This window comes from Zonotrichia albicollis, chromosome 22 (genome assembly GCF_047830755.1).
Source record: "Zonotrichia albicollis isolate bZonAlb1 chromosome 22, bZonAlb1.hap1, whole genome shotgun sequence".
Lineage (NCBI taxonomy): Eukaryota > Metazoa > Chordata > Aves > Passeriformes > Passerellidae > Zonotrichia > Zonotrichia albicollis.
The window spans coordinates 6,474,199-6,501,135 of record NC_133840.1 but is presented as its reverse complement, the minus strand read 5'-3'; the positions used below and the strand labels follow the sequence as shown (position 1 = coordinate 6,501,135).

Sequence of the window (26,937 nt, the reverse complement as noted above, 5' to 3'; positions counted from 1 at the left end):
CACTCAGCAGAGGGATCCAGCCCCTCTGTGAGCGTCCATCCACCCCCAGAATGCCCCTGGGAAGGGAATCACAGCATGGCAGAAATATTTAATGGTTTGGGTTGGGAGGAAACTGAAAGCTCATCTCATTCCAGCCCCTGCCATGGGCAGGGAACCTTGTTGCTCCAAGCCCTGCCCAACCTGGCCTTGAAAATGTGACCAGCCAGAAGCAGGAGGGAGATAATCCACCCAAAATCATCACAAATGAGCCGTAATGGAGAAGATCAAACATCCCTGTCCCAGTTGTGCTTTTGCACTGTCCATTTTGGCCCCTGCTGCTTTGGGGGAAGAAAAGGCAAATGGTGCATCACTCTGCACCAGCCCTACAACAAATCTCCTCCTTCTCCCCCTAACCAGCCTCTCCCCAAATCTCCCCAGAATACACTTGTCAGGATAATGGGATGGTGAGGAAGCATAATAAATAAATATTAATAATAACACTAATGCTGAAATCCACCCTTCTCCACTTCTTATATAACCAGCATTGTCTTAATCCTACAGGTGCTTCACAGAAGTAAAAAGGATTTGTTCCTCCTGCAAATCCTTTTTCCTTTTTTTTTTTTTTTTTTTTTTTTATGGTGACTCATCCCTATCCATGCATGGACACGCCATGGGGAGGCTGGGGGGGTGTGCAGGGTCCCAGAGGCAGTGTGACCCCCAAATCCGTCCCTTAAACCCCTCTGGGCTTCAGTTCCCCTGTCCTGGGGCTTGATCCATCCTGACCCACCCTGTCCTGGGGTTCAGTCTGTCCTGAACCCCCTGGCAGGGAAAGTGCTCTGGGATGTGCCCAAAATGCATCAGGTGGGCAGTGGGTCCAGACCCCAAAACTCCCCCTGGAGCCCCTCCAGTCACACCCCCTGGGAATGTGGGTGTGGGGGGATCACCCCAATCCCCTCCCCTGGGCACTGCAAGGACAAATGCTGGGTGACAGATGGGGTGAGCAGTGAGCAAAGGCTGCGGCCCCTCTTCAGAGCACGGGGGTACCCTGCCATCATTTGTACATCCTTAGGATCTTGGGAACCTGAAGACTCGGCGCCTTGAAAATTTAGGGTGCTGCCCAAAGATTTGCAGTGCTCCCAGGAGGGCTGGGGAGCCCGTCTGAGGATTAAGGCTTTTCCTGAGGATTTGGGGTGCCCTGTGTTATCCGGGGCGCTCTCACAGGCACGGCCCCAGGCCAGCCCGTGAGGGGCAGGGGTGTCTCGGTGTCCCCGGTGTCCCCTCATTTGGCAGCGGTGTCTCGGTGTCCCCGGTGTCCGCTCATTGGCCGGGGGTGTCTCGGTGTCCCCGGGGTCCCCTCGCGCAGCGCCGGGCGGGGGCGGCGGGCCGGGCGGGGCCCTTTAAGGCGGCGGGGGCGGTGCGGGGGGCGGCGCTGCCGGCGGGGCGGGGGGCGGCCGGGCCGGCCGGAGCCGAGCCGAGCCGAGCCGAGCCGTGCCGCGAACCGAGCAGCGAGCGGGGCCGGGTGAGCGCATCCTCCGGTACCGACACCGGTACCGGCACCGCAGCGGCGGGCGGGGATTTAGGCGGGGATTTATTCGCGGTTCTTCCCCCCGCTCCCCCGTTCAGCAGCGGCTCCCCCGGCCGGGGGAGGCTCCCGCCCCCCGCCGCTGCGGCGCGGAGCGTTCGGGAGGGTCCCCGAGCCGCCCCCTCCCCTCGCACGGCGGGGCCGGGCCAGCCCCGCTCCCCGGTGAGCATCGGGGCGGCCCCGGGCCCGCGGGGGCGGGGGGCGGTGATGGGGCAGACCCGGCTCGGCCCGGGGGAGCGGGACTGCAGCCTTGGCTGGGGCTCCGCCGGGGATAGGGGCTGCTCCGGGGATGGGGGCTGCTTCCGACCCTGGGGGCTGCTCCAGGCGAGTGGGGCTGCTCCCGGCCCTGGGGGCTGCTCTGGGGATGGGGGCTGCAGCCTTGGCTGGGGCTCCCCTGGGAATGGGGGCTGCTCCCGGCCCGAGGGCTGCTCCGGGGATGGGGGCTGCAGCCTTGGTTTGGGCTCCTCCGGCCGTGGGGGCTGCCCCCGGCCCTGGGGGCTGCTCAGGGGATGGGGGCTGCCCCGTGGGAGAGGGGCTGCAGCCTTGGCTTGGGTTCACCCGGCTTTGAGGGCTGCTCCAGGGATGGGGCTGCTGCCTTGGTTTGGGCTCCCCCGGCCCTGGGGGCTGCTCTGGGGATGGGGTTTTCCCTGGGGCTGCAGCCATGGGTTGTTTTCCCCCGGGGTTTGGGGATGGCAGACCCGAAGGGGGGCACACACAACACGCAGCCCCCCGCACGGATGCTCCCTTATTTTCAGTCTGTATTGTGTGCCTGGCGTTGCGTGAGGGGTGCGGGGGCTCCGGAGGGGGGCTCAGCCCTGCATCGCCGCGGGCACAGCGAGGGGCGGCTGCTGCCTCCAGCCAGCCCTGCTCTGTGGGCAGCACCGCGGGAAGGCCCTTGAGAGGCTCCAGGGACTTTCTGCCCGGCCCTCCTGCTTGTTTCTGCTTTTGGTGAAGTCAGGCCCGAGCCCTGCTGGACTGTGGCCTGGGGGAGGTGAGATGTGCCTGGGGATATTGCTGTGGCTCCAGGCATTGACAGCCTAAACCTTTGCCTTCCAGGTCCCTCCCTCTCTCCCAGTCGCTCTGGTACTTCCTTCCAGTGTGGAAATTGATCGGTTGGAGTTATGTGTTTGACCTGCAAGAGCCACGCTGCCGGTGCTTCGGGGATCTTGTGAACTGGAACGGGAAAGGAGGTAAAACCTCCCTGTCCCCCCCTGCACCTTGCCCAAAACCCCCACAGACCCTGCTCCTGTGGCTTTGAGTGCATGAGGAGCAGCTGGGGGAGCTCAGCCTGGAGGAAAGGAGGCTCAGGAGGGAACTTCTCTCTTTCTACAACTGCCTGAAAGGAAATTGTAGCCAGGTACAGCTGACTAGACAAGAGGAAATGGCCTCAAGTTATGCCAGGGGAGGTTTAGTTGGATATTAGGAAAAATCTCTGCTGAAAGGGTTGTCAGGCTGCCCAGGGCAGTGGTGTAGTCACCATCCCTGGAGGATTTAGCCAAGGTGTGGATGTGGCACTAGGGGACATGGGGAAATGGTTGGACTAGGTGATCTTGCATGTCTTTTCCAAACTAAACAATTCTATGATTACTCAGAACTGCCCTCCATGAGGATTTTTGGTTTGGTTTGTTGGGAGAGTGGAGAAGGACTATGGATTTCTGGGGATGCCTTTCTAAATAGGAATCATCCCCCTAAAGCACACAGGCAGTTCTGAACTGCTCAGCCCCCCTTCCCTGGGGGAGGGCACATTTGTACAGACAGGTGGGTGTGTGCTGCCAGGAGATCTGCTCAGATGGGATGGCAAGTGCCCTTGGACCTTCTCTCTGTGTTCTTCTGTGGTATTTCCCAGTGTCTCACCATCACTGCAACGCAGGAGCTCAGGGCTGAGTGTTTCCTTTAAAAGGCTGCATAATCCTCTCTGCTGCAGCTTGGGGAGCACACAGGTTTGCCAGCCCTGCCTGGTGTCTCACCCATCTCAGTGACCCTGTACCATCGAGGAGGGTGAGTCAGCCCTGCCTGGTCAAGGCTTTGGGGTTAAAATCCCCTCATTCCTCAGTTGGTTCAGGGCTGCAGTGGCTGTTTGACTGCAGGGCCACCTCTTCTGGCTGATCTGACGTCTGTCCCCTCTTCTCCTGGACTGTGAGCACCCTCATGGCAGCGAGGTCCTGTCCAGCCTCCTTTTGCTCTTCCTCCTTGGAGGCAGAACACCCATCTCTTCAGCATGAGGATGTTGCTGGCTGATGCCTTTCCTCTTCCTCCTTCTCTTCTTCCCAGCAGAAGCAGAGGAACCAGAGGATGGTTGCCCATCTGCTGGCCCTGCTGACTCAGGCTGCCTGGGATGCCCCAGGGCAGTCCGTCCAGCCCTGAGGTTCTTGCATCACTCCCCTCCTGCCTGGGGCTGCCCTCACTTGACCTCAGCTGCTTTCCCTGCCTGTGGGTGCCAGTGAGGTGCTGGGATAGGGTTGGGGACTTGTCCCTGGCCAGTGATTCCCATCCTTGTGCAGGCAGAGGGAACCTGGGTGCTCCCAGAAATTCAATTCCAGCTGGCTCCATCATGGTGGAGAGGAGGAGAGAACATGCCTAAAACTGCATCCCACACCTGATTTTTGCTAAAGGGAAAACCAGAAGGGCTTGGAGAATCTGCTTGCTCTCGTGCAGGGTTTGAATTTGGGATGAGACTTGACAGAAGCCCCATATTCCATCCACACCCACAGGTGGGGGGACAGGAGAGGACAGTGTGAGAGCATCCACCCCAGGGTCCCACTGGGCAGATGTTTGTGCCCTGCTTCACTGGCTCCTGGCAGCATTTGGACCCTGGGGCTGCAATGGCACCCCAGAACCCTGGCAAGAGGGGTGGCAAAGTCAAACACTGCCTGTGGATCCCTCTGGTGTGGTCATGGCCATGCTGGGTACGAAGCTCTGCCTGCCCAGGAGCATCCCTGCACAGTGAAGAGAAGAAGGATATTTGAGGTTGGCTCTCCAGCCAGGGCTGGCAGCTGTAACAGGGTGTTTTGGCATCATCTCGTTGAGGAGGGGGGGAGTTCAAAGCCCACTGGAATTTTTATTTTGCTTAATACACCACTTAAGCAATTAGCAGTGATTGTAGCAGTCCTGGGTGAGGCGCTGGGTAGAATTGAATTTCCCCAGCTCAGATAGCATTAGGCAGCAGTTTAAGGCTGTTTGCAGGCGGGTATGAGACAGTGATGCGTGTGGGGAATTGGATCTGCAACATAAAAAAAAACATAATAAGAAAATTTCCTACAGAACTGTGTAACTTTATCTCATGTTTATTATGTGCTGTAATTGAAAAACAATCTAAGGGGTTTCTCTGACCTAATGGTGGGGGAACCCCAGTGATGACAGTGCTGTATCCATCAGGATTTGCTTTGTTGAGCACCCACTCAGCTCTCTCCCCAAAAACCCCCAAAGAGCTCCTCCATGGCACAGCAATCCCCAGGGTAAGAATGATCTCTTTTAAAGAGTTTGCACTCACTTTGGGAAGTGCAGCTGGGTTGATGTTGCAGGGCTTTTTCTGTAAATCCCCAGAGTTTTGGGGTGCACCCAGGGGAGGGGGCTGAGCAGGTGAACCTGCCGCTCCAATTTGGCATTTCTGAGTGCAGGAAGGGTCTGCCCACAGGTGCCAGGTCAGTGGTTAATGTGTAACAGGTGTGCAGGACACTCTGCACCCACAGCACACCAGCCTGCAGGGGCATGGAGGGATGTGCAAATAGTTTTCTGAGGATGGGAAGGTGAGAGGAGGAGGAGGAGAAGGGTTTTGTTGTGGGCTGAGAGGCGGAAGGAAATCGAGGCTTAGCGAGGGAAATGTGAGATTGCTTGGTTGGGACAGGGCTTGTGCTGCTCCTCAGGGGAGGCTCTGCTATTGTGGTGGTTAAAAATAGACTTTGGACTGGGTGGTTTTCTGTGGGAAGCTCTCTGGCTGGAGACAGGCACGTGAGGTGGCACCCGACTGAGGGGGGAATGGACAACAGCCTCTGACCTCCTTCACCCAAAGCTCTGGGATTTTCATTTATTTCCTTTTTCCAATAGTTTTTCCTTTGGGGCATTGAGGGGGTGTCTCTGCTTTATTCCCACACACAGCCTCCAAGCACTAAGCTGCATTCATGATGCACCAAAGCTTTGCTGATCATTGTCTCTGCACCCTGGGGACCCTGAGGTGTCCCCCAGGTCCCCCAACACCAGCAGATTGGTTGGCCTGGGTGATGCTCCAGCCCCTGAGTGGGCTGGCAGAGTGGCTCAATGCAAGCTGGATGGAATTACTCAGAGAAAAGATTATCTAAGATCCAGTGGATCTTATCTATGAACTTGTCTTTATTTTCCAGCAGCTGTCAGCACAGGAAGTACAACATCCACTGCGGGGGATTTTGGAGGGGAGGGAGAGGAACAACCCTGTGGTATGGTCAGAGTAATGGGAGATGGAGAAAATCTCAGGTTTTATTGGGGGCTCTCATGGGCCCATCTGCTCATTTCCAGGAGCCCCCCAGTTCCTGTGGGGCTGGAATCAGGATATCACACAGAGCTGTGGGGACACCCTTATGTGTGGAAGAAAGGTTCATTTCTTGCCCATTTTTTTCTTTTGAAGAGGTGTCACATCAGCACCTCCACCCCAAAACCTTGTCCTGGCCACCCAGCACTACTGAGTGCTTTGGGGCATCCTTTTTGAGAGCTGGCTGGGCAGCAGAAAAGGCACAAGGAGCCTTTTCATCCCAGAAAAATCTTTTCTAAGCTGCAGATGACAGGTGGACCCTGAAGTGCATCTGAGCAGGGAGTTAAAGCCTGCTCCTGCTGAAGGATTGGTTCAAGGCAGGTGGTTTGACTATAAAATTTAAGGCCAAGATGCTGTTCAATTAATATTTTAGTGGGATGGCCAGTAAATGAGAGGAACAAGGAATGTTTCCATTTCTATCTGGTTCAGACAGGCAGTCTGATTTAAGATCACAATAGTATAAATAGTGCATGGAGTACTGAGGAGCATGGAGAGAAATCAGTTCTCCCACACCAGGGCTGTGGTCAGGGGTCCAGAGGGGTGTGAAAGCAAAAGGTGACTTCTGCTTTTGTCCCCTATGGTTTTCTCTTCCTCAGCTCAGCCTCTGCATGCCCCTAAAGCTCTGCTGGGTCTCGAGGGCTGGGGAGGGTCCTTGAGGTGACAAAGGGAGGAGGTCACTTGGTCGCAGCCTTCAGGTCTCAGCAGTGGAATGGGGGGAGATCAGCTCCTGGCATCCCTCATCCCTCACCCCAGAAAAAAGATTTTTCTGGAGTGAAAAGGCTCCTTGAGCCTTTCTTTCTGCCCAGTGAGGGGTCCCCACTGGCCAGCCCAGCTCTCAAAAAGGATGCCCCAAAGCACTCAGTAGTGCTGGGTGGCCAGGACAAGGTTTTGGGGTGCAGGTGCTGATGGGACACATCTTGAAAAGAGAAAATGGGCAAGAAATGAACCTTTCCTCTTCTTGCACATAAGGGTTTCCCCACAGCTCTGTGTGATACTGTGAAATCTGAGGCTGCTCATTCTGCCCCACTGTCCCCTTCCCCAGGATGAGGTTTTGGGGTGGAGATGCTGATGGGACACATCTTCAAAAGAGAAAATGGACAAGAAATGAACCTTTCCTCCTCTTGGACATAAGGGTATCCCCTTGGTGTGATATCCTGCCATCAGTCTGAGCCTGCTCGCTCTGCCCTGCTCTCCCCTTCCCCAGGACAAGGTTTTGGGGTGGAGATGCTGATAGGACACATCTTGAAAAGAGAAAACAGGCAAGAAACGACCCTCTTTGTCCCGTGTGCCCAGGGCAGGCAGTGCCTGGGCTTTGTGCAGGCAGGCTCCAGGAGCTGCCCGTGTGTCGGAGCCGCTGCCAGCAGCATCCCCGGGGGGGCCGGGGGTATCGCCTTGCTCTGCGCCCTGCTCGTGACTCGGGGATCTCCTCTGGCACGGCACGCTTAGGTCAGGCGCTTTTCTGGGGCAGCAGGTGCCTGGGTTTCCTCATGACATTCCCGCGGGATCGCCGTGACCAGCTGGGGCTTTGAGTGGCATCGATCTTGCTGGAAACCGAGCAGGAGCGGGACAGCCGGGGCTGGGCTGGCATCTCCTTGTCCTGGAGCCAGGCTTTGCCTCCTGAGCTGCCTTTTCCTTTCCCGTTGCTGTCTGGCGGTTTCCCCGCACGGCTGGAGGTGGAGGGATGGATGGAGGGATTCAGCTTGGAAGTGGAGGGATGGATGGATTCAGGTCGCTGCTCACGGCAGATCGTGCTTTTCCCCCTCTCAGTTTCGGATCACTTTGTCCCAGCCTGGCTGTGCCGCTCTGGGAGGAAGGGAAACATCTCTTTATTAGGGTTGTTTCCTTAAATAAAGCCATCAGAGCCAGCCGTGCTGGGCAGGCTGTGCTGGCCATCCCATGACCGGCGTTGCGCATTCGGGTTATTAACACCTCATTAGATGCTGGTTCCTCCCCACGCCTCTGGTTCAGCAAATCCCAGTGGCTTTGTTGTTGCTCCCTGACTCCTGCTTCACCGGGGAGTTGTTTTTTTATGGTCTCCTGCGCTTCTGCTGACAGCTTAAATTTCATTTCTTCTTGAGGTCAGTAGCTTTGCTTCCACTTCCAGAGTATTCTATGTGCCCCCCACCCCAGAGCAGGGGATGGCTCAGCACACCTTGGTGGGAGAGGAGACCCAAATCACTGCCAGCAGCTGGCTCTCACCTGTCATCCCAGCCTGGGTTTCCACTTGCCAAACCCCAGAAGTTCCTTATTTTTATCTTCTTAAGTTTTGACTCAGTTTCCCAATGACAGGGGCAGCAGGCACAGCTCTGCCCTGGAGGAGTTTGCAGGTGGGTTAGGTGCTTGTCACCAGCCTGATGCTGTGGTTGCCACTCCATGGCTTCTTCATGACAACAAACCACCCCATTTTATATATTTATTTTTCTGTCCTCTTGTGTCACCCAGGCCAGGGACTCAGGGACTTAATGCTATGGCCCCTGAGGCAGTTCTGGAGTGGGCTGAGGGCACTTCCAGAGGGATCTGGCTCTTTAGAAAGGTGCTGGAGTGTGCTGCAGCCCTCAGGAAGCTGGGCTGGCAGGGGATGGCCCTTTCCAAAAAGCAATTGCAGATTTGCTGCTTATTTTCATCGTGAGCTTATTTTGGTCTCCGCTTCCACCGCTCTGCCCGGGGATGCTGTCTGTGGCATGATAAGTTATTTCAAGAAGTGGGGCAGAGCTGTTGGTATGGAGGGGAGTGCAGGCATCCAGATTAAAGGTAAATCTACACAGATAATTGGGAGCCTGCTTCCTGCAGAAATCAGGTGAATCAGGGGCAGGGATGGCTCTGGGGCTGCCCTTAAACCACCCCACAGAGTCCCAGCCTGTACTGTTGGATCCTGGCTGTGCTCCGGGCAGGGGGGTTGGATATCCTGGATATGTGACACAGGGTTAGTAATCCCCGCCACCGCCTCCTCAGACCTGCCAGATGTCTCTCCTCTAGGCTTCATTTTTATAAATTGGCCTTTTAAAGTCTGTCATCCCCGTGCAGATGAAAGGAAGATGCTGTGATGCCTCTGTGTGCGCGTCTCCGAGCCGGAGCCCGGCTGCCATGCCTGGATCTCCTTGAGGCTTTTTGTTTGGGGCTTTATCTTTTTTGAAGTGCCTTTTTTTTTTTTATTCTTTTTTTTTCCCCTTAACCCCTCAGAGTCTGTTAGCTTGCTGTCCCTTGGTTTCAGACAGGCAGGCCTTGAGCACCAGTCCCTCCTGGAGACAGGGATAGGGAACTGTGTTTTCACCCAAATTCATGGGGGGGAAACCAGCAGATGCAAATAAACCCATCACCAAGGGGCTTTCCCTTTCCCCCACAAGCCCCTTCCTGCTCTTTTCCCTTTGCACCCTCTCCCTTGCTCTGGCTCTGACTGCTTGGATTGGCAGCAGGAGATTCCTTTTCATCTCCCTTTTCTCCCTGAGCCCAAATACTCCCGGCCCATGGCTTGGTGCCACGGCAGCTCCTGGGCCATGGCAGAGCTGGGGTTGTGAATTTTCAATTCAAAGGGCAGAGTCTTTAAATCCTCTGCTTGGTGATGGATGGATAATTAGGAATTTCATTTGCTGGGCGGGTAACAAACAGCTTTGCATTTTCTGCTGCTGTGCTGATGTCTCTCGGGGAAATTCAGAGGCTGCTCCTAAACTGCAGGGATGGGTTTTTTCCCAGCTGGCATGGCTCCCTGCTCAGGTCTCCGGGAAATCCCTGTGATGCTGGGGAGAGCTTTGCCAGGGATTTCTGCAGGAGCTGGAGCTCTGCTGGTGTTGTGGGATGTGAGGAGCCAGTGCAGGCCCATGTGTAGCCTGTCCTCAGCACCTCCTTGGCACAGCCAGGGCACTGAGTGGCATCCCTGCCTTAACAGTGAGGAAATGCCACATGTATCATGTTTCTGGTGGGATTTTGTTGCCTGTGTGGATTTCTCAGTGTCTGGGGGGGGGTTGAGAGCCCTTTTCTGGGATGGAGGTGTTCCCAGAGAACTCATCTCCATAGGGATGTGCTGGGGATATGGCAACCAGCTCCTGGCCACAGCTGCTGCTCTGAATCCCAGCCTTCAGGGCTCAGCCCTGCCTGGGGTCTGGAGGATAAGGAGTGGGTTATGCCAGTCCCCAGTGCCCGCCCTGATCCGTGGCTGGTGCCGTTCGTCAGAGCAGTAATTAATTACTGGCCGTGTAAGCTGTGGCGGGATCCAGCGCGTGATTTATTAGCAGGAGTAATCCCTCGCCAGCAAAAGGGCTGCTCTGTGAATGGAGAGCAGCAAAACCCAGGGAAAGGGCTGCTCTGTCAATGGAGAACAGCAAAATCCAGGGAAAGGGCTGCTCTGTGAATGGAGAGCAGCAAAATCCAGGGAAGGGGCTGCTCTGTGAATGGAGAACAGCAAAATCCAGGGAAAGGGCTGCTGTGTGAATGGGGAGTAGCAAAACCCGGGGGAACTGTCCTGCCCTTCCAGAACTGGATCCCACAGGCACCCAGTGTTTGAGCAGCTGAGATGGATTTGCCAAACTGCTGCCCTTGGAGTGAAGGAAGGAAGGTGTCTGGACACAGGGACCAGATGTTTGGGGTCATGGGCTCAGCAGTGCCCCAGCCAAGGCCCACCAGCACCAGCAGCCATGAGCAGTTTTGGCACTAGGAGGTGATTTTGGAGATGCAGTCACTGCTGGGGTCCCTCAGGGAAGGCTGCTCATGCTGCCCAGAGTCAGGTAGAGATTTGGGAAGTGCAATATGAGCACCAACCTGGACTGTACACAGTCTCACAGCCACTGGGAGAAGGACCAGTGTGGGGTTTGGGCAAAGTGATGCTTCTCCCAAGGGCTCCCAGGTCTGCTCTGCAGCTCCTGTCAACTTCTGGTGTGCTCCTGGCTCTGGCTTCTGTTCCTTTTCCCCCTGCACTCCACCTACTCATGGGCCTCTGCTGAGAACCTGTCCTGGCTTCTCTGTCAGCTGATGCTCAGCAGGGAGAGCAAAATCCCAAAATTGATGTGGCAAAGGATGAGGGCAGAAATAGAGACTAGAGAGAAAGAGAAGGACCAGCTGTGGGGTGCAGAGGGGAGGGTGCTGCCCTGGGTGGATGCTTCCAGGACTCCCAGTGCTCCCTCCCCCTGTGGAGAGCTGTGCCATGGCCAGGCAGACACGGAGTGAGAGGAATCCTGCAGGCAAACACTTGGGGACTCCTTAGCGGTTTCATGAGAAATCAATAATGCTTTTGCATGGTCATAATCGTGAAATAAGTACAATTTATGGCTGCTGCCAGCGCCAAGATTCTTTCCTAGTGGATGAGGTGGAGAGAGAGCGACACACAGACACTTTCCCACAGCATTTTCCTTTGCATTGGAGCTGCAGATCAGCTCTGGCATCATGGCAAAGGGTGACCTCCATTTTGGGGTCAGGGTTGTTGTCCATGTCCATGCCCTTGTTTGGGGGTGCAGGGTGGGTTGTTTGTGTCCCCGTGTGAGGGAAGACAGAGTGGGTTGTCCATGTCCCTGGTTGGGAGGGCAGGCTGGGTTGTCTGTGTCCCTGTTTTGGGGGACAGGATGGGATATCCATGTCTCTGTTTTTGGGGAACAGGCTGGGTTGGCTGTGTCCCTGTTTTGGGGGGACAGGATGAGATGTCCATGTCCCTGTGTTTGGAGGACAGTCTGTGTCCATGTCCATGTTTTTGGGAGACGGGCTTGGTTGTCTGTGTCCCTGTTTTTGGGAGATAGGCTGGGTTGTCCATGTCCCTGTTTTTGGGGAACAGGCTGGGTTGGCCGTGTCCCTGTTTTGGGGGGACAGGATGGATTGTCCATGTCCCTAGTTGGGAGGGCAGGGCTGGTTGTCTGTGTCCTTGTTTTGGAGGATAGGCTGGGTTGTCCATGTCCATGTTTTTGGTGAAAAGGCTGGGTTGGCTGTGTCCCTGTTTTGGGGGGACAGGTGGGTTGTCCGTATCCCTGGTTTTGGGGGACAGTCTGTGTCCATGTCCCTGTTTTTGGGAACAGGATGGGATGTCATGTCCCTGTTTTTGGGGGACAGTCTGTGTCCATGTCTGTGTTTTTGGGGAACAGTCTGTGTCCATGTCCCTGTTTTTGGGGGATAGGCTGGGTTGTCCATGTCCCTGTTTTTGGAGGCCAGTCTGTGTCCCTGTCCACACCACACTCAGTCCATGTCCTCATCCCCAGCCCGCCGGCAGGTGGAATGGGGCAGCCATGAACGGCGATGCCCTGTGCCAGGAGCCCTCCTCCCCGCTCCCCGACTGGAGGGAGTTCTGCAAGCTGCACGCCCAGGCAGCCGCCGTGGACTTCGCCCAGAAGTTCTGCCAGTTCCTGAAGGAGAACCCCCACTACGACACCCCCGGGGCAGAGACCTCCTTCTCCCACCACTTCACCGCCAACTTCCTGGACATCTTCAGCCTGGAGGTCAGCAGGGTGTTCGTGTCTGACTCGCCCACCAAGTACAACATCGTGCCCTTCGTGGGGCTGCAGAACTGCCACGTCCCCTACGGGCGGGAGGTCACCCCCAGGAAGGAGGAGACCTCCACGGAGTCTCTGGACAGCATGGACGCCCCTCTGGGCGCCAGCCGCTACCTGACCCCGGCCCAGCAGGTGCAGGCTCACAAAGTCTCCTCCTACGGGCAGTCCCGCAGCTCGGAGGACGTCTCCATCCACGCTGCTGCCAAGCCCAAGTTCAAGAAAGGTTTCTCCCTGAGGAACATGAGCCTGTGCGTGGTGGATGGCATGAAGGAGATGTGGCACCGCAAATCCTCTCCGGAGCCGGGCGCCGAGGCCGCCCTGGGCGGGCGCAGAGCTGAGAGGGAGCCGTGGCCGGCCGGGGGCAAGGAGCCTGGGGACCCTCGGGAGAAATGGACACACAAACTGCGCCTGTCCAAGGTGCCCTCGTCCAAGGTGGAGCTGGTGGACATCCAGAGGGAGGGGACGCTGCGCTACATGGTGGCCGATGACACGAACTGTGTGGGCAGCTCGCAGTGGCAGAAGTGCCGCCTCCTGCTGCGCAAAGCGGTGAAGGTGGAAGGGGAGAGGTTCCTCCTGGAGTTTTATGTCCCTCCAAAGGTAAGCCCTGACTTCTGTCCAACTTCTCTGTTGTTTTTATGAGAAATTCAAGCAGCAGTTGGGCTTTGCTTTTGGGGCTTTTTTTTGTTTCCACTGCTGAGCTGGGCTGAAGTCCAGCTCTGGTCCAGAGGGAGAGCTGGTGCTGTGTGGCTGAGGTGCAAATGGATTGGAAAATGTGCTTGAAACCCATCCAACCTGCAGGCCAAAATGAACCTTGCACTCTTGGTGTTGGCCTGTGCCTCTCACCTTTTGAGAAAATATAAAACATGAGTTTGAACTCAAATGCATCTCTCTGGAGAGCAGCTCAGCATGGGTACGGATGGTGGGCATTGCTCTGGGCTGGACTGGGGGCTTCCTCAGCCCAGGAATGGGGTCTGGCTGGAAGGAAACAACCCCAATGTCCATGGTGCCCACTAGGGAGCCTGTGGGAGAGCTGGAGAGGGACATCTAACAAAGGCATGGAGTGACAGGACAAGGGGAAATGGCTTTAAATTGAAAGAGAGTAGGGATAGGTGGGACATTTGGGAGAAGTTGTTCCTTGTGAGGGTGGGGAGGCTCTGGCACAGGGTGCCCAGAGAAGCTGTGGCTGCCCCAGCTGTGCCCAAGGCAAGGTTGGATGGGGCTTGGAGCAACCTGGGCTAGTGGAAGGTGTCCTGCCCATGGCAGGGGGTGGAAAAGGATTCCTTCCAACCCATTCTGTGGATAGAGGATCTGATGAAGCCTGGTGTGTCAGCTGCACCAAAGAGAAAATAAACTTGAGTTAAAATGGAACAACTGCTGCTCTTAAAACATTTAAGAGAGAACTCATAGAGAGATTCCTTTTTTAGCGTATCTTGATTTGCCTCTAAAAATCAATTTTGAAATTATTTTATGGCAACTTTTATGAACATTGTCTGCTCTTCTGTTATAATCACACCCCACTTTGGTTTACAGCTTTCTCCTCTCATCCCATCTTGCTTTCCATCTGGCAAATGTAAAAGTGGCACCAGTCTGGCACAGCTGGAAGAAAACTGCTTTTTGCTTCAGCAGCCCACAGCTTTGTTTTTACACAGACCCTACAAAAACTATGGCCATGTCTGTAAACCTTTAAAGGGAAGAACCCTCCTGGAGAGGAGAGGGTTGGAATGAGATGATCTTTAAGGTCCCTTCCAACCCAAACCATCCTGTGATTCTAAGACCCTTCTCTGGCTCAGGGGTGAATTATCACCTTGTTTCCTTTCCTTTCAAAGCAGCTGCTGCTTCCTTTCTGACCTTCTGCTGTGCAAACACCGAGATGGAAAAATTCCCCAGGGATGGGCAGAGCCTTGCACGGCTGAGACGTGTCTGCAGGCAGCACTGGGGCTCTGGGGCTGGCAGAAACGAAACATCCTGCAAGGGAAAAAGCAGTTTCTGTTCTGTCTTGGATTTATTTATTTTTATTTCCCAATAAAAATGGGAACTGAGCCCGTTATTGGTAACTTGCAGCCTGGAGCTCCTTGCTGGCCTCATCCCACCCACTCCATCCACGGCACCAGGCGCAGGTTCTGGTGACTAAATCTCATCTCTGCTTCCTGCAGCTGCAGTGCTCCAAATCCCAGAGCCCTGGAGGGGACCAGCCCTGGAGAGCAGCTCCACGAGCTCCTTTGTGGGGATTTGTTATAATTAAAACAAATATCTGGGGAATTTGTTGCTCAGCAAACACTCGGAGTGGGAGGCACCGGGTCTTGCCTCCCCACCGAGGCTCCGGCGGGTGCCAGGGGCCCTGGGGGAAATTCATTTTTCTTGATTTTAATGTAATTAAAATTCCCTGCATGGCTGAGGCTGCTGTGTTGTAGCTGCCTGGTTGAAATGCTGCTCCTGTGCTGGAGAAACGGGGCTGCTTTCTGCATGGGAAGCATCCCCCATCAGATAGCACAGCTCTCTCCATCGGGAGAAGGTTGAAAATGGAGAGAAATTAAGTGGTGTTGGCAGAGCTGGCACATCAGCCTGCGCTGAAGCAAGAAGGGTGGTTTGGCAGTTAAAAGCACCTCCCTTGTCTTCCACTGGGCCTCCTCTTGGTTTAATTCACAGAGCTCAGAGTTATCAGGCACAGGAGGGAAATCAATGCTGTTTATTCCCCCTCTGTAATAACCACACAGGCTGAGCTGATCTTGCCTCTGAGAGCCCTGCTGCATTGTCCCCAGGGACAGTTTGATTCAATTGAGTGACTTCTTTTTTTTTTTTTTTTAATTCATTGATTTCTTTTCATTTATTTTCTTTGCTTTTTTTTTTTTTCCTTTTCTCAGGCTTCCAAACCCAAGGTGAGCATCCCGCTGTCGGCCATCATCGAGGTGCGCACCACCATGCCCCTGGAGATGCCTGACAAAGACAACACCTTTGTCCTAAAGGTGAGAGCAGGGCGTGGATCCCTACAGGAACCCCCTCTGCACCTGCACTCTGCAGTGCAGGAGGCTCAGACCCCAAAGGGATTGTTGCCTTGGCTTTCAGAGCTGAGATGCCAACAGCACCAATGCTCCCCAGAGGATCCCTGCCTGCTCCAGCTGACACCAGGGTGTTTTGGGATCAAGTTTGGCTTTCACCATGGGGTTTGGCTTCTCTGTGTCACCAGGAGATGGGTTAAATCAGTGATCTGAGACAATCTGCAAGGGAAAATGCTCCTTGCTGCAGCTGCTTGTGGTTTTGTGGCTGCTGCTGTCCCGGATCGGTGACATGTGGTGGCTGTTTCATTGACACACTGTGATGGCCCTTCGTGCTGTGGTCTGGTTGATGAGGTTGCATCTGATCAAAGGTTGTACTTGATGGTTTTGGAGGTCTCTTCCAGCCTTAGGGATTCTGTGGGAGCAGCTCTGTGGGGCAAATGAGACCCTGGGGATCAACCACACATGAGTCTGGGGGCACGAGCAGAGAGTGAAAGTCTCTTTCTTCAGAATTTTCCATATCATGCAAATAATTAGCTCAATGCTGTCTCCTGCTCTGCTGGAAGACAACAGCCTGTCATGGCAGGGCTGAATTTTGCAGGATCTTGGACACCATGACAGTGATGGACCATTAGATTTTGAGCATTTCTGTGTTCCACCTCTTCTAAACAAGCACCTCTCTCCCTGATGCTTCTCCCCCAGAGTGTGTAGCAATGCAGAACAGAGAGGCATCCCAGCTGAATGAACCTGCTTGAGAGCTTAGAAAACTATGAAAGGAAAAGAGGGGGAAAATTGAGCCTGGCTTTGTGAGAGCTCCCAGGCCTTGAAATCCACCTGGCCCCAGCACACATTCCCAGGAGAAATTTCTTTCCATCAAATCCAGCTCCTTGTCAAGGTCACACAACTTCTTCTGGCACCTTCCCTCTCCAAGGCCTTCTTGCTGTTCAGCCTCAGCAATGGTCAGTGCCCACCATGGGCACAGAGGCTCATTCAGCTGTTGTTTTCTGTGCCTCAGAGGCCAGCCTCAAGTGTCTCCTATTTTCCAGACTGACCAGCCCAAGCTCCTCCTTGCTTTCCCTGCAGGCTCTGGAGATGGCACGCCCCAAAGTGTACATGAGGCTGTGGCCCAGAGCAGATGGGAAGGATTGCTTCTCCTTTCTTCTTCCTCTCTGTCCAGCCCAAGCTGATGCAGTGCTTTCCTCACGCCATGATGATGATGATGTTGACTCACAAGCAGCCTGTGGGCTGGTGTAACTCTGGGATGGTTTCTGCAGAACTGCTCCCATGCCGTGGTTCCCCACAGCGATCACTCTGAGCCCAGGGCTCACCCTGTCCTTCAGCTCAGGGCTGGTTTCAGCTTCTTCTTCCACTTCAGCTTTGACAAGTCCCTTTGAATTCTTGCCTGGTCCTCCAACACATTTTCAGTGTGATGTCATCCATGAATTGATCAGGTATCCTCACATTCTTTTGTGCTCATCACTGAGGAGCACACACAGAGAGCCTTTGATGGGAAGGAGAACATCCCTCAGCTTTGACCACTGACCATTGACAACTCATCAGCCATTGATCTCTGCTCGTGGAACATGGCTCATCACGTTTTTGTCACATTTTCTAGATGTCCTTACAAGCCCCACCTCAAATGTGTCACATCAGTGTCCAAAGCGTGTTCAACACCCAGGAGGTGCCACTGCTTCTCCCTATCCTTGGAGCTGTCACGAGCGTGAGCAGATGGGCTTGGTCATGACAGATCCCTTCTAGGAGTTTCAGCCTCCTGGGTGCCTGTGAGGGATGGTTTCTCTGGCTGCTGCAGGAAAATTCTGTGCTTGCCCTCTTCCCATATTCTGAAGTCAGACATGGTCTCTCCTCTCCCACTGCGAACAGTTTGGTGACTGCTCCAGCCATTCCTTTAATGCACTTCTGGAATGCTCCAAACCCTGCCAGCTGGAAAATACCTGCTCTGCCAGGTACCTTCTGCTCCTGCCCTGTCCTGGCTCTCACCCTGCCCGGGGGAATTGATCACAATTGATCCTTTGAGTGAGCAGAGCCAGCAAGCACAGGATGGAGCCCTCCAGCCAGGCTTTGCTCTCCCCTCCCAGCTGCTGGCACAGGATGCTGCTCCCCTTTTCTCACATCCTTTATTTGTGGTTCATTTTCTGCCTGGCTCCTTCTTGCTGGGACATCTTTTTGCTCTCCCATTCCCCCTTTGCTGGCTGGATTTGCAGAGGGGGTGAAGCACCCTCAGTTTAGCAGGTTAGGTGGGCAAGCTGGGTGCTGTGGTTTCCCTTTCTGTGTGATGTGGAGCCCAATCTCAACCTTCACACACAACACACAGGTTATGATGGGTGGAAAAGCCCCTGCCTCATTTAGGGATGCTACTATGGCTGGAAAAGCCCCTGCCTTGCTTGGGGAGTCCATACTGAAATAGTTCCTGCCAGATTGCCTAAAAATGAGCAGCCAGTGTGTCCCCAGAGCCCGTCAGACATCCAGCACATGCAGTTTTTTCCATTGCACAAGCAGGTGCTTGCAAAATACCCAAGCCCTGCACGTGCTTTGCTTGCTGTCATGCTCTGCATGAGTGAGCAGCCCCATCTCCCACGTCAGCTTCATGCCTTGCCCTCAAAAAGCCTGAGAAGATCCTTTCTTAAGTTAAACTAACTGGGGAAGGGGATCTTTGCTGTTCCCCTCCACCTCTGCTCAGGACAGGGTCCAGGTCACTGCTCAGCCCCAGCCAGGGCTCTGCTCCCTGCCCTCCCTGCTTATTTTCAGGGTGGTGATTCAGTTGTTTATGATTAATTGAATTTGCTTGGAGGTTGTCTCAGCTGGCGATGTGACACTCTCCCAGAGTCAGGGCTGCTCTGCCACCTTGGGAACACAATGTTTAAGGCTCCATGAGGGATGCAGGGAAAGCTGCCAGAGGCACAGAGCATCCCATGGCATCTGAGTCCACTGATGTGGAGCTTCTGGTTCTGCCCAGCCCCAGAATGGCACAGCTCCTTTGGGCTGGACAGTTTGGAGGCTCTTTTGTGTCCTAATTTTTATTTATTATTTTTTTCCCTGTGAAGGGGGGTTTCTCTCCCACTCTGTTGCAATCAGAAGCCTCATGGACCAGCGGGCAGAAGAGATAATGTAGGAGAGGTTTAAAACTCTTGGGGTCTGGCAGGGTTTTGGGGCAGAGAGCAGTGTGGCTTCTGCTACAGCTGTGCAGAGCTAGTTCTGGGGGGACACAGAGGTGCCCCAGGAGTGAGGGACGCTGTCTGTGCTTGGGCACAGTGCCACATACCCTGATGCTGCCAGCCAGGTGTGTTTTTCCTTGGAGGCTGTAAAAACCTTGTAAAAAACTTGTATTTGCTGATAGTGGTGCAGTGGGGTTTTCCTCTGAGTGCTAGATTTGGTCAGGAGTCAGATTGGATGCATTTTTATGAGTCAGCCCTCAGCACTCCGGTCCTGGGGTGGGACACTGATCCTGTGGGTCACCTGTGTGCTGGGTGGGACAGTGATCCTCTGGGTCACCCCTGTGCTGGGAAGGAGGGGATGCTGATCCTCTGGGTCACCCCTGTGCTGGGATGGGGTGGAACATCCTCTGCTGCTGAGCTGAGGTGCTGTTCATGGCTCTGGCTGGGCTCTGGGCTGTGTTTTGCCTCGGGGTGTGGGCAGCAGCCTGGCACAGCTGACTCCATCCCACCTGGCTGCAGGTGGAGAATGGGGCCGAGTACATCCTGGAGACCATCGACTCCCTGCAGAAGCACTCGTGGGTGGCTGATATCCAGGACTGCATCGACCCTGGGTAAGGATTGCTGGGGAGGGGCTCTGTGGGGCTGGGCTCTGCTGCCTGAGCATGGGCTGTTACCCAGATGCAATTTTTGCTGCTTGGCTTGTCACAGGAAGTGCCCAGCTCACAGCAGCAGAGGTCTGGAGGCAGAGTTAGCAGCTTGTGTCTGCCAGGGGTGCAGAGCACAGGCCACTTGTTCACCCTTCTCTGCCCCATGTTCCCTCAGCCTGGCAGAGGCAGGTGACCTGGAAACACAGCCTCAAAGCAGGAAGCTCGTAACACCCACCTTCTGAAGATTTTATACCATATTTGAGCTATTTCCATGTTTTTTTTCCAGCTTAGCATCCATGATATATTTAAAATTCTGCTGGTTTAATTGAGTTATTTGTATTTCTATCACAGTGGCATCAGTGTTGTCATTGGAGTCATAACTCAGCCAAAACTTCTCATCTGCTGTTTCACCAGCACATGCAGCAAGTTGTGTCAGGGAGGTTTGTGTGCCTGGTGCTGCTGGCTCAGACAGGCCCAGCCTTGGGGAAACCCTGGCACTGCCTTTCTTGGCACAGTTTTGGAACAACCAAAACTTGTAGTAGTGAAAACATCACTCAGATGTGGAACAGAGGCTTGGAGAGGCTCCTGCTCCCTCCAGACTGCCTTTGCCCCCTCCTGCTAGAGGGAGGCATTTGGTCACCATGGAGGCTGCATCTCACAGGAGGATGCATTGGTGCACTCCAGGTCTTTGCTCCTTTTGCTGTTTCCTGAAATCTATAATTAATTGGCATGGATTGCCCAGAGCAGCTGAGGCTGCCCCATCCCTGACAGTTTCCAAGGCCAGGTTGGACAGGTCTTGGAGCAACCTAGGCTAGTGGAAGGTGTCCCTACCCATGGCAGGGGGGTGGGACGAGATGAGCTTTAAATTCCCTTCCAACCCAAACCATTCTTTGATTCTCTTACTCGAGAAGCACTGCTGAGGCTGGGCTGCTGATGTGAGGCTGTGAGAAGGCCTTTTTTCCCTCACTCCTTGTTTCAATGCTGGTTTTCCAGCTGGAGCTGAGCACCACGGCCGTGCTGCCCTCGAGCCACCGCAGGAGCCGCCGATGTCCCTGTGCCAGCCCCTGGCTCTGCCCCTGGCTCTGGCCCTGGCTGTGCCCCTGGCAGCCTCCCAGCCCTCTCTGTTTGCTTAGCACCCAGCACCAGCCCGCTCTGGCCCCTGGACGTGACTGTAAAGCAAATAATAATGAACTGCAGAGCAAATAATAACGAGCTGTTTAATACACCGCCACACACGCCGGGCGCCAAGAGCGAATTCTCAATCAGCTCCCGATGCTCCTGCCAAGGGCTGCGTGCTGGAGCTGCCTCCTGAGTGCCCAGACACGGCTTTTCTGCAGAGCTCTGTTGGTTTTGGTTTCCTTCCTCCCTTCTTGTTTTTAACTGGCTGCAGCTGAATGACTCCCAATGGCTGATTCACTCGCTGGCCACTAAATAATTCAGCAGCTTCCCCTGCTGCCTGTGCCCACGTGGCCCTGTGTGTGAAGCAAGAGCTGCTGAGTGCTGTGGGCAGCTCTGGACTCTTGCTGGTGGCTGGGATAAAAATAGGATGTGGAGCAAGTCGGATGCTTGTGCAAGAAGGGTGCTGAAGTGCACGGGGAGGGCTGGCAACAGGGATGTTCTGAGTGGCTCCCTGGCTCTATTCCCATTTGCTGTCTTGCTCCAGGCCTGTCCTGACTTAGTGGTTTATGTCTTATAGGGATGGAATTCCTGTGGGTGGGTAATTCCCTTTGCAGAGGGTGAAAGTGAAAGCGCCCTCGGGTGGGAAGGTATGTGGGTGCAAAGCACTGAGAGTCAAGGTAACAGCTTTCCTTCCAAACCCACAAAATCCTGCAGCACAATCCTGCAGCTGGAACCGACCAACATGACCAACAGTGTGGGCTTTCAAGGGTTTCATCCTTCCCACGCTGGTTTCTCACTCCCAAAAAGTCATGTTTGGTGGCTGCTCTGCTTCTCAGTGCTCTTGGTGCAACCCCTCGGGAGGAATTCAGGGGCAATAGGATGTGCTCTTGGATCACACTGGAATTTTGTTTGGCCAAATCCCCATTCCGTGCCAGTGAGTGGAGGTGCCACATGTGTGTCTCTGTCTGTGCTCTCCTCCAGGGACAGTGGGGACGACATTGAGCTGGTGTCCTGTGCACAGGGACCCTGTCTGCCAGGCAGGACAACCTCGTCCAGCTGCGAGTTCCTGAATGATGGTAAGGAACTACATCTGGGAAGGTCTGGGACTCCCTCAGAGCCATAACCTAGCCCTCAGGTGTCTCTAAGATCCAGGAGTATCCAGCACAGTTGCCTGCAAAGCAGGACAACCCTCATCTTTGCCCAGTGATGCTGGGTGATGCTGAGCCACGCACTCATCCCATGCAATCTCCCTTCCAGAGGCACCCAGGCCACCAGACAGATGTGCCCTGCCCAGCTCTCACAACGCTGCCATGGCCACCTCTGTCCCTGTGCCCCCTGGCCGGGGCAGGGACTCCCTGGGGGAGCTCCTCACCCACGTCCCACTGGAAAACTTCCTGCAGACGCTGGAATCCTCCCCCACTGCTGGTGGGCACCTCACAGGTACTGGGATGCAGGATGCAGCACCCATCTCACTCAGGTGGGATGCAGGATGCAGCACCCACCTCACTCTGGAGGTGCGCAGAGGGAGAGGAGATGGGAGGGTGATGTTCAGGCGCTCCCTAAAAACCTGCTGTCCCTGTGGGCAGGGGAGGACAGCGAGGCCGAGGCTGAGATCAACCTGTCTGACTTCCCCTGGTTCCACGGGACCCTGTCCCGCATCAAGGCAGCCCAGCTGGTGCTGTTTGGGGGCGCTCGCAGCCACGGGCTGTTCGTCATCCGGCAGAGCGAGACACGGCCGGGCGAGTACGTGCTGACCTTCAACTTCCAGGGCAAAGCCAAGGTGGGTGTCCTCTGCTCCTCCCTGTCCTCTGCTTCTCCCTGGCCTCTTCTCCTCCCTCTCTTCTGTTTCTCCCTCTGCTCTGCTTCTCTGTAAATGTCAGTGTAGGAGCAACGGGGGGAGCACAGTCGGGACAGACAGAGAGCAGAGATCTCTGCAGCCAGGTCGTGGAACTTGCGGTTTATTGCAAAGGGCCTGGGTGCAGGGCCCTGCTGGGAGCTGCCAAACACAGCTCAGAGCAGGCCCCAGAGAAGAGAGGGGTAGAGAGGATGAGAGGGTAAGAGAGCAAAAGCATAAGAGATTAAAAGCAAGAGAGCAAAGTTCACGTTACAATACAATAAATCTTCTGTGCTGAATATTCTGATTCTCACTAACCAATCCAGTACAAGATACAAATCCTACAGCATTTAATACAGCGTATAGGAATCACTACATTACCATACTGTGTTACATTTTAAACCCTAAAAACTCCTCTTTGGGCCCCTTCTGCCAAGCTGGCAGGGTCTGCTCTGACCCTTGGGCCTGTCTGCAAGCAGAGGGTCTTGTTCCATCAAAAGGGGATTACCTTCAGTCAGCCACACCATTGTTTTCCAGTTGTTCAGTAACTGAGGTATCTCAAAGCTTGCTTTCATTTCAATCTCGCTTATAGTTTCCCTATTCTCAAAATCTTTTGCCAGACAATCATATTGATAAGGCTTTCCTGTTTCATCTTCCCCAACATGTTAGTGCCAGCCCTGCCCAGCACCTCAGGTTCCTTCTTGCTCTGTGGGTGACCCCAAATGCAGCAGCTCTGCAGGGAGCTGCACCCCAGCAGGGAATCCCTCAGGAGCACCTGCCCTTGTGTCCCAAGACCCCTCTGCATCCTGCCCAGCCCCTTCTACACTTTCCCAACTGGATCAGTGCCTGTCATGTGAGCATATGGATAAATACCCATGGGGGCTCAGTGTAGCCTGCCACACCTTCCCCTGCCCTCTCCTTGTCTGTTCCATGCCCTGAAATACACTGATGCACTATGAAAAAACAACCACAAGCAGTTTTTTGCTGGGTCCCTTTTCTAGCAGAGGCTGCCTGTTCTTGTCACCTTGCAAGAAGTACTTCAGGTGGGCTAGAGGCTTCTCCAGGCTGTCTGTGACCATGGGATCAGAGCTTCAGCCACTCCTGGTCATACCCAGACACCCTTCTGTGTGTGTTTCTTTATGGTGTTCATCCAGGAGGGGTCAAACTGCTCCTGGGGCTTCAGTGAGGTAAAAGTGAGGTACACTGGGTGTAAAAGTGAGGTTTTACAGGAAACACCCTGCAGCAGGGTAAACACAACAATCTGTGACGCTGGTCACAGGGGTTTTCAGGTGAGGGAAGAGACGAGAATGTTGACTCCACGTTCAGAAGGCTTGATTTATTATTTTCTGATATATATATTACATTAAAACTATACTAAAAACAATAGAAGGAAAAGTTTCGTCTCAGAAGGCTGGCTAAGCTAAGAATAGAAAGGAAAGGAATCATAACAAAGGTCTGTGTCTCAGACAGAGAGAGAGAGCCTGTTCTGCCGTGACTGGTCACTAATTCTAAACATCCACACGGACCAATCACGGATCCACCTGTTGCATTCCACAGCAGCAGATAGTCAATGTTTACATTTTGTTTCTGAGGCCTCTCAGCTTCTCAGAAGGAAAAATCCTAAGAAAGGATTTTTAATAAAAAGATGTCTGCAACAACAATCCTGTTCAGAGCACACCTCCCTTGGCTGATGGAGGTGCAGCTTGCAAGGGTGAGTGTCACCCTCAGACCCCCAGCTCACCCCGTGCCCCTGCCCTTGCAGCACCTGCGGCTGTCGCTGAATGAGAGCGGGCAGTGCCACGTGCAGCACCTCTGGTTCCAGACCATCTTTGACATGCTGCGCCACTTCCACACGCACCCCATCCCGCTGGAGTCGGGCGGCGCCGCCGACATCACCCTGCGCAGCTACGTGGTGGCACAGAGCCCGCAGCCAGGTGGGTGCCAGGCTGCTGGGGACTGGGGGATTGTCCCTAAAAAAGGGACAGGTCCATGGGATTCCCTCCCTAAAGCAGCGCCCTGCTGATGTGTGTGGCTCTGGAGGGGTGCCAGGGTGGGTGTCACCCAATGGAGGTGGGCATTGTGGCTCATGCAGCAGCAGGACTGTGTTGGTGTGACCCCTGTGCCAGTCTGGGTGACAGTGCCCTGTGACCCATGGCTGTGGGTGTCAGTGCCCTGTGATCCCTATGGGTGACAGTGCCCTGGCTCGGGCAGGACAGGAGCAGAGATGTCTGCAGGCTCGGAGCATCCTGCTGTGCTAGGAGAGAGCGGGAAGGAGAATTGGACAAGAACAGGGTCAGGGATGGAGAGGCGGTGTGGGAAGGTACCACAGGGAGGGGGCCGAGCCCGCAGGCAGCACAGAGGGAGTCAAGCTCGTGTTTCCCTTGCAGACACCGGCCCCCCGCCGCCCCTGGTGTCGCAGCCCCCGGGCTGCCGGGTCGATCTGCCACCTCCACACTACTTCTGCAGCACAGCCCCCCCGGGCCCGCCGGTGCCGCCGCCCGCCGAGGGAGGGGTGCCCGTGGCCCCCGCTGTCCCGGCCCCCGCACCCTACCACCGCCTGGAGGGTGCCCTGGGCCCCCGCAGCCGCAGCGACAGCGCCGAGCGCCGGCCGGAGCCCTCTGCCGCCGGTGCCGAGGACTACCACGAGGCTGACAGCGCCCGGAGCCGCACCCGGGCCGTGGAAAACCAGTACTCCTTCTACTGAGCCCCCCGGGCATGGGGGACAGCGGGGCAGCTGTGCCCCTCACCTTCACCGGCCTCGCCACCTCATCCTGCCACCACCAGCCACCCAGCCGGGATGGGACGTGCTCCTCGCTCCCTGCTGCTTTTGGGAGCTGTGCCAGTGCTGGGCAATGCCCTGTGCCAGTACTGGGCAATGTCCCTGCTGGACCTGGTGCCAGCCCTGCCGTTGGGGCAGTGCTGGCAGTGTGGGAGGCTGAAATTCAGAGTCAGTGCCATTTTGGAGCTTGCAGCCTCCTCTCCTTCCCTCCGGACCAAGAGCTTTCTTTCCCAGGGCTGAGCTGGGCTCCCTGCAGCTCCTCCTGGCTGTGCCCATTGTGGGATGGCACCTGAAGCTGTGCCAGGCTCCATCCTCCAGCCAAGGCACCTTGGCATGTCCCCTCTGGGGCCAGAGCCCAGCATGGCCAACATCCTTGTGGCACCATCGCCCTGCAAACCAGCTGCCAAGGGACTCTGGCATGTTGGGATGAGCATGGAAATGTGTCGGATGTCCATGCAGAAACTCTTCTCACACACATGGAGCACTGAGAGGGCCTGAGGGTTTGTCTGGGCTGGCTTTTGGGCTCCCTCTGGGGCACGTGTTTCCTACCCTCTGACAGAAGAAGGTTTTTGCCCAAAGCTTAATGAATTGCATTCAAGGAAGGGTTGTCCTGCTGTCCTGCCTTTTCTGTCCCTTTGTTTCCTTTCTCTCCTTGCTGTACTGACAGAGAATCCCTGGATAACCCTTTCATCCTCCCTTTCTTCCTTGATTTTTCAAAACCTAAGCTCTCCACAAGGGCATCAGCCTTCTGCCTGCTCTCTGCGCAGCTGGGCAATATTTTCCATTGCTCAAGGCAAACCTTGGAAAACATGACACCACCTCCTCTTTACATCAGTTTTTGGTCATTTGGGATGTTTTGGGGGGTCAGGCAGAGACCAGGGGCTGTGTCCAGAGCTGAGGGACAGCTTTGCTTTGCAGGTAAAAGCAGGTATTCCTGCCTGGCTGGGCTCCCAGGAATAAAAACACTACATTGATTCTTTTCCAACAGGTCATGGAAGCCCTGAGGATGGTTTTACAAGCCAGGTTTGTGCCTCATGGGGAGTGGGAGACCCTCCAGAAGGGCAGCTTTGCTTGCAAAGTGTTTGCATGTTCCCCTTGGTTTGGCTGACACAGGTTGTGTTACCCAGCACCAGCACTCCTGGCTGCTCCTGTGACAGTGACAGGAGTGACAGTGCTCACAGGACCTGAGCCAGGTGGCTTTGGACAGGTCTCCAGGTAGAGCAGACCCTACTAGCTGCTAGAAGTTATCACTTAGTTCAAAGAGGTACAAGCCAAGCCACAGCCTCAAAAAAAACCCCTTGAATTTGCCTGGAATTGGGTTGGGCCAAATTTTTATTTATTAGGTGCCTTCTTTCCTGAGCTAGCACAGCATGTCCCCACTGCTTGACTCCAAGAGGAGAGGGGAAATGTCTCCAAGGCTTCTCCTGTGATGCGAGAGCTGCCATGGATGTGTGAGACCATCCTGGTGGATCCCATTCCTGCAGCACATGCCACTTTCTCCCCAAAGACACGTCCCTTCAGAGGGCAGCAGGAGCAGGTTGCTCTGTTGAGGGCATTTCTCCTTCCTCACACAGCTCAGAGGAGCAGGGAGAGGCTGGATGCTCTTGGTTGATGGTTTAACACACATGGTGGATGAGGGGAGATCTCCAGATCTGACAGAGACATCATCACTCTGGTTCTTCTCAAGGGTGGGATCCAGAAGGCTGGATGGGAGCACTGCCTTACAGACCTTCAGATTTTGGCTTTGTTTCTCACTTTCTGTGGCACAGGATAGGAAAATGAGGGGGAAGCGATGATCTGCAAGCAAAAAATGTTAATTTGTAAATAGGAAAGAGTCTGGAAGAGTTTACTGTTGTGTAGAATAAA

At 54.9% G+C, this 26,937-nt stretch overlaps 1 protein-coding gene across 3 annotated transcripts; it reads left to right on the top strand.

Moving 5' to 3' along the window:
* The first annotated feature begins 1,378 nt into the window (after positions 1-1,378).
* SH2B2 (SH2B adaptor protein 2) lies at positions 1,379-26,937 on the top strand. 3 transcript variants are annotated; one of them, XM_074556837.1, is made up of 10 exons: positions 1,379-1,498; positions 2,618-2,751; positions 12,236-13,123; positions 15,388-15,489; positions 19,212-19,303; positions 21,440-21,534; positions 21,716-21,898; positions 22,045-22,238; positions 24,055-24,226; positions 24,680-26,937. In XM_074556837.1, exons 3-10 carry the CDS (start codon positions 12,263-12,265, stop codon positions 24,994-24,996), a joined length of 2,016 nt encoding a protein of 671 aa, XP_074412938.1. In that variant the 5' UTR covers positions 1,379-1,498; positions 2,618-2,751; positions 12,236-12,262; the 3' UTR covers positions 24,997-26,937. The 3 variants fall into 3 exon arrangements, with proteins under 3 accessions (XP_074412938.1, XP_074412939.1, XP_074412940.1); XM_074556838.1 differs by lacking the exon at positions 1,379-1,498 and adding an exon at positions 1,533-1,723; XM_074556839.1 differs by lacking the exons at positions 1,379-1,498; positions 2,618-2,751 and adding an exon at positions 2,761-2,918.

Excerpts from the sequence above, each read along its gene's own strand:
- SH2B2 (XM_074556837.1), top strand. The coding sequence starts at position 12,263 with ATGAACGGCGATGCCCTGTGCCAGGAGCCCTCCTCCCCGCTCCCCGAC. Across the intron at positions 13,124-15,387 it reads AGTTTTATGTCCCTCCAAAG|GCTTCCAAACCCAAGGTGAG; the intron begins GTAAGCCCTGAC and ends TCCTTTTCTCAG. Across the intron at positions 21,535-21,715 it reads CTGCGAGTTCCTGAATGATG|AGGCACCCAGGCCACCAGAC; the intron begins GTAAGGAACTAC and ends TCTCCCTTCCAG.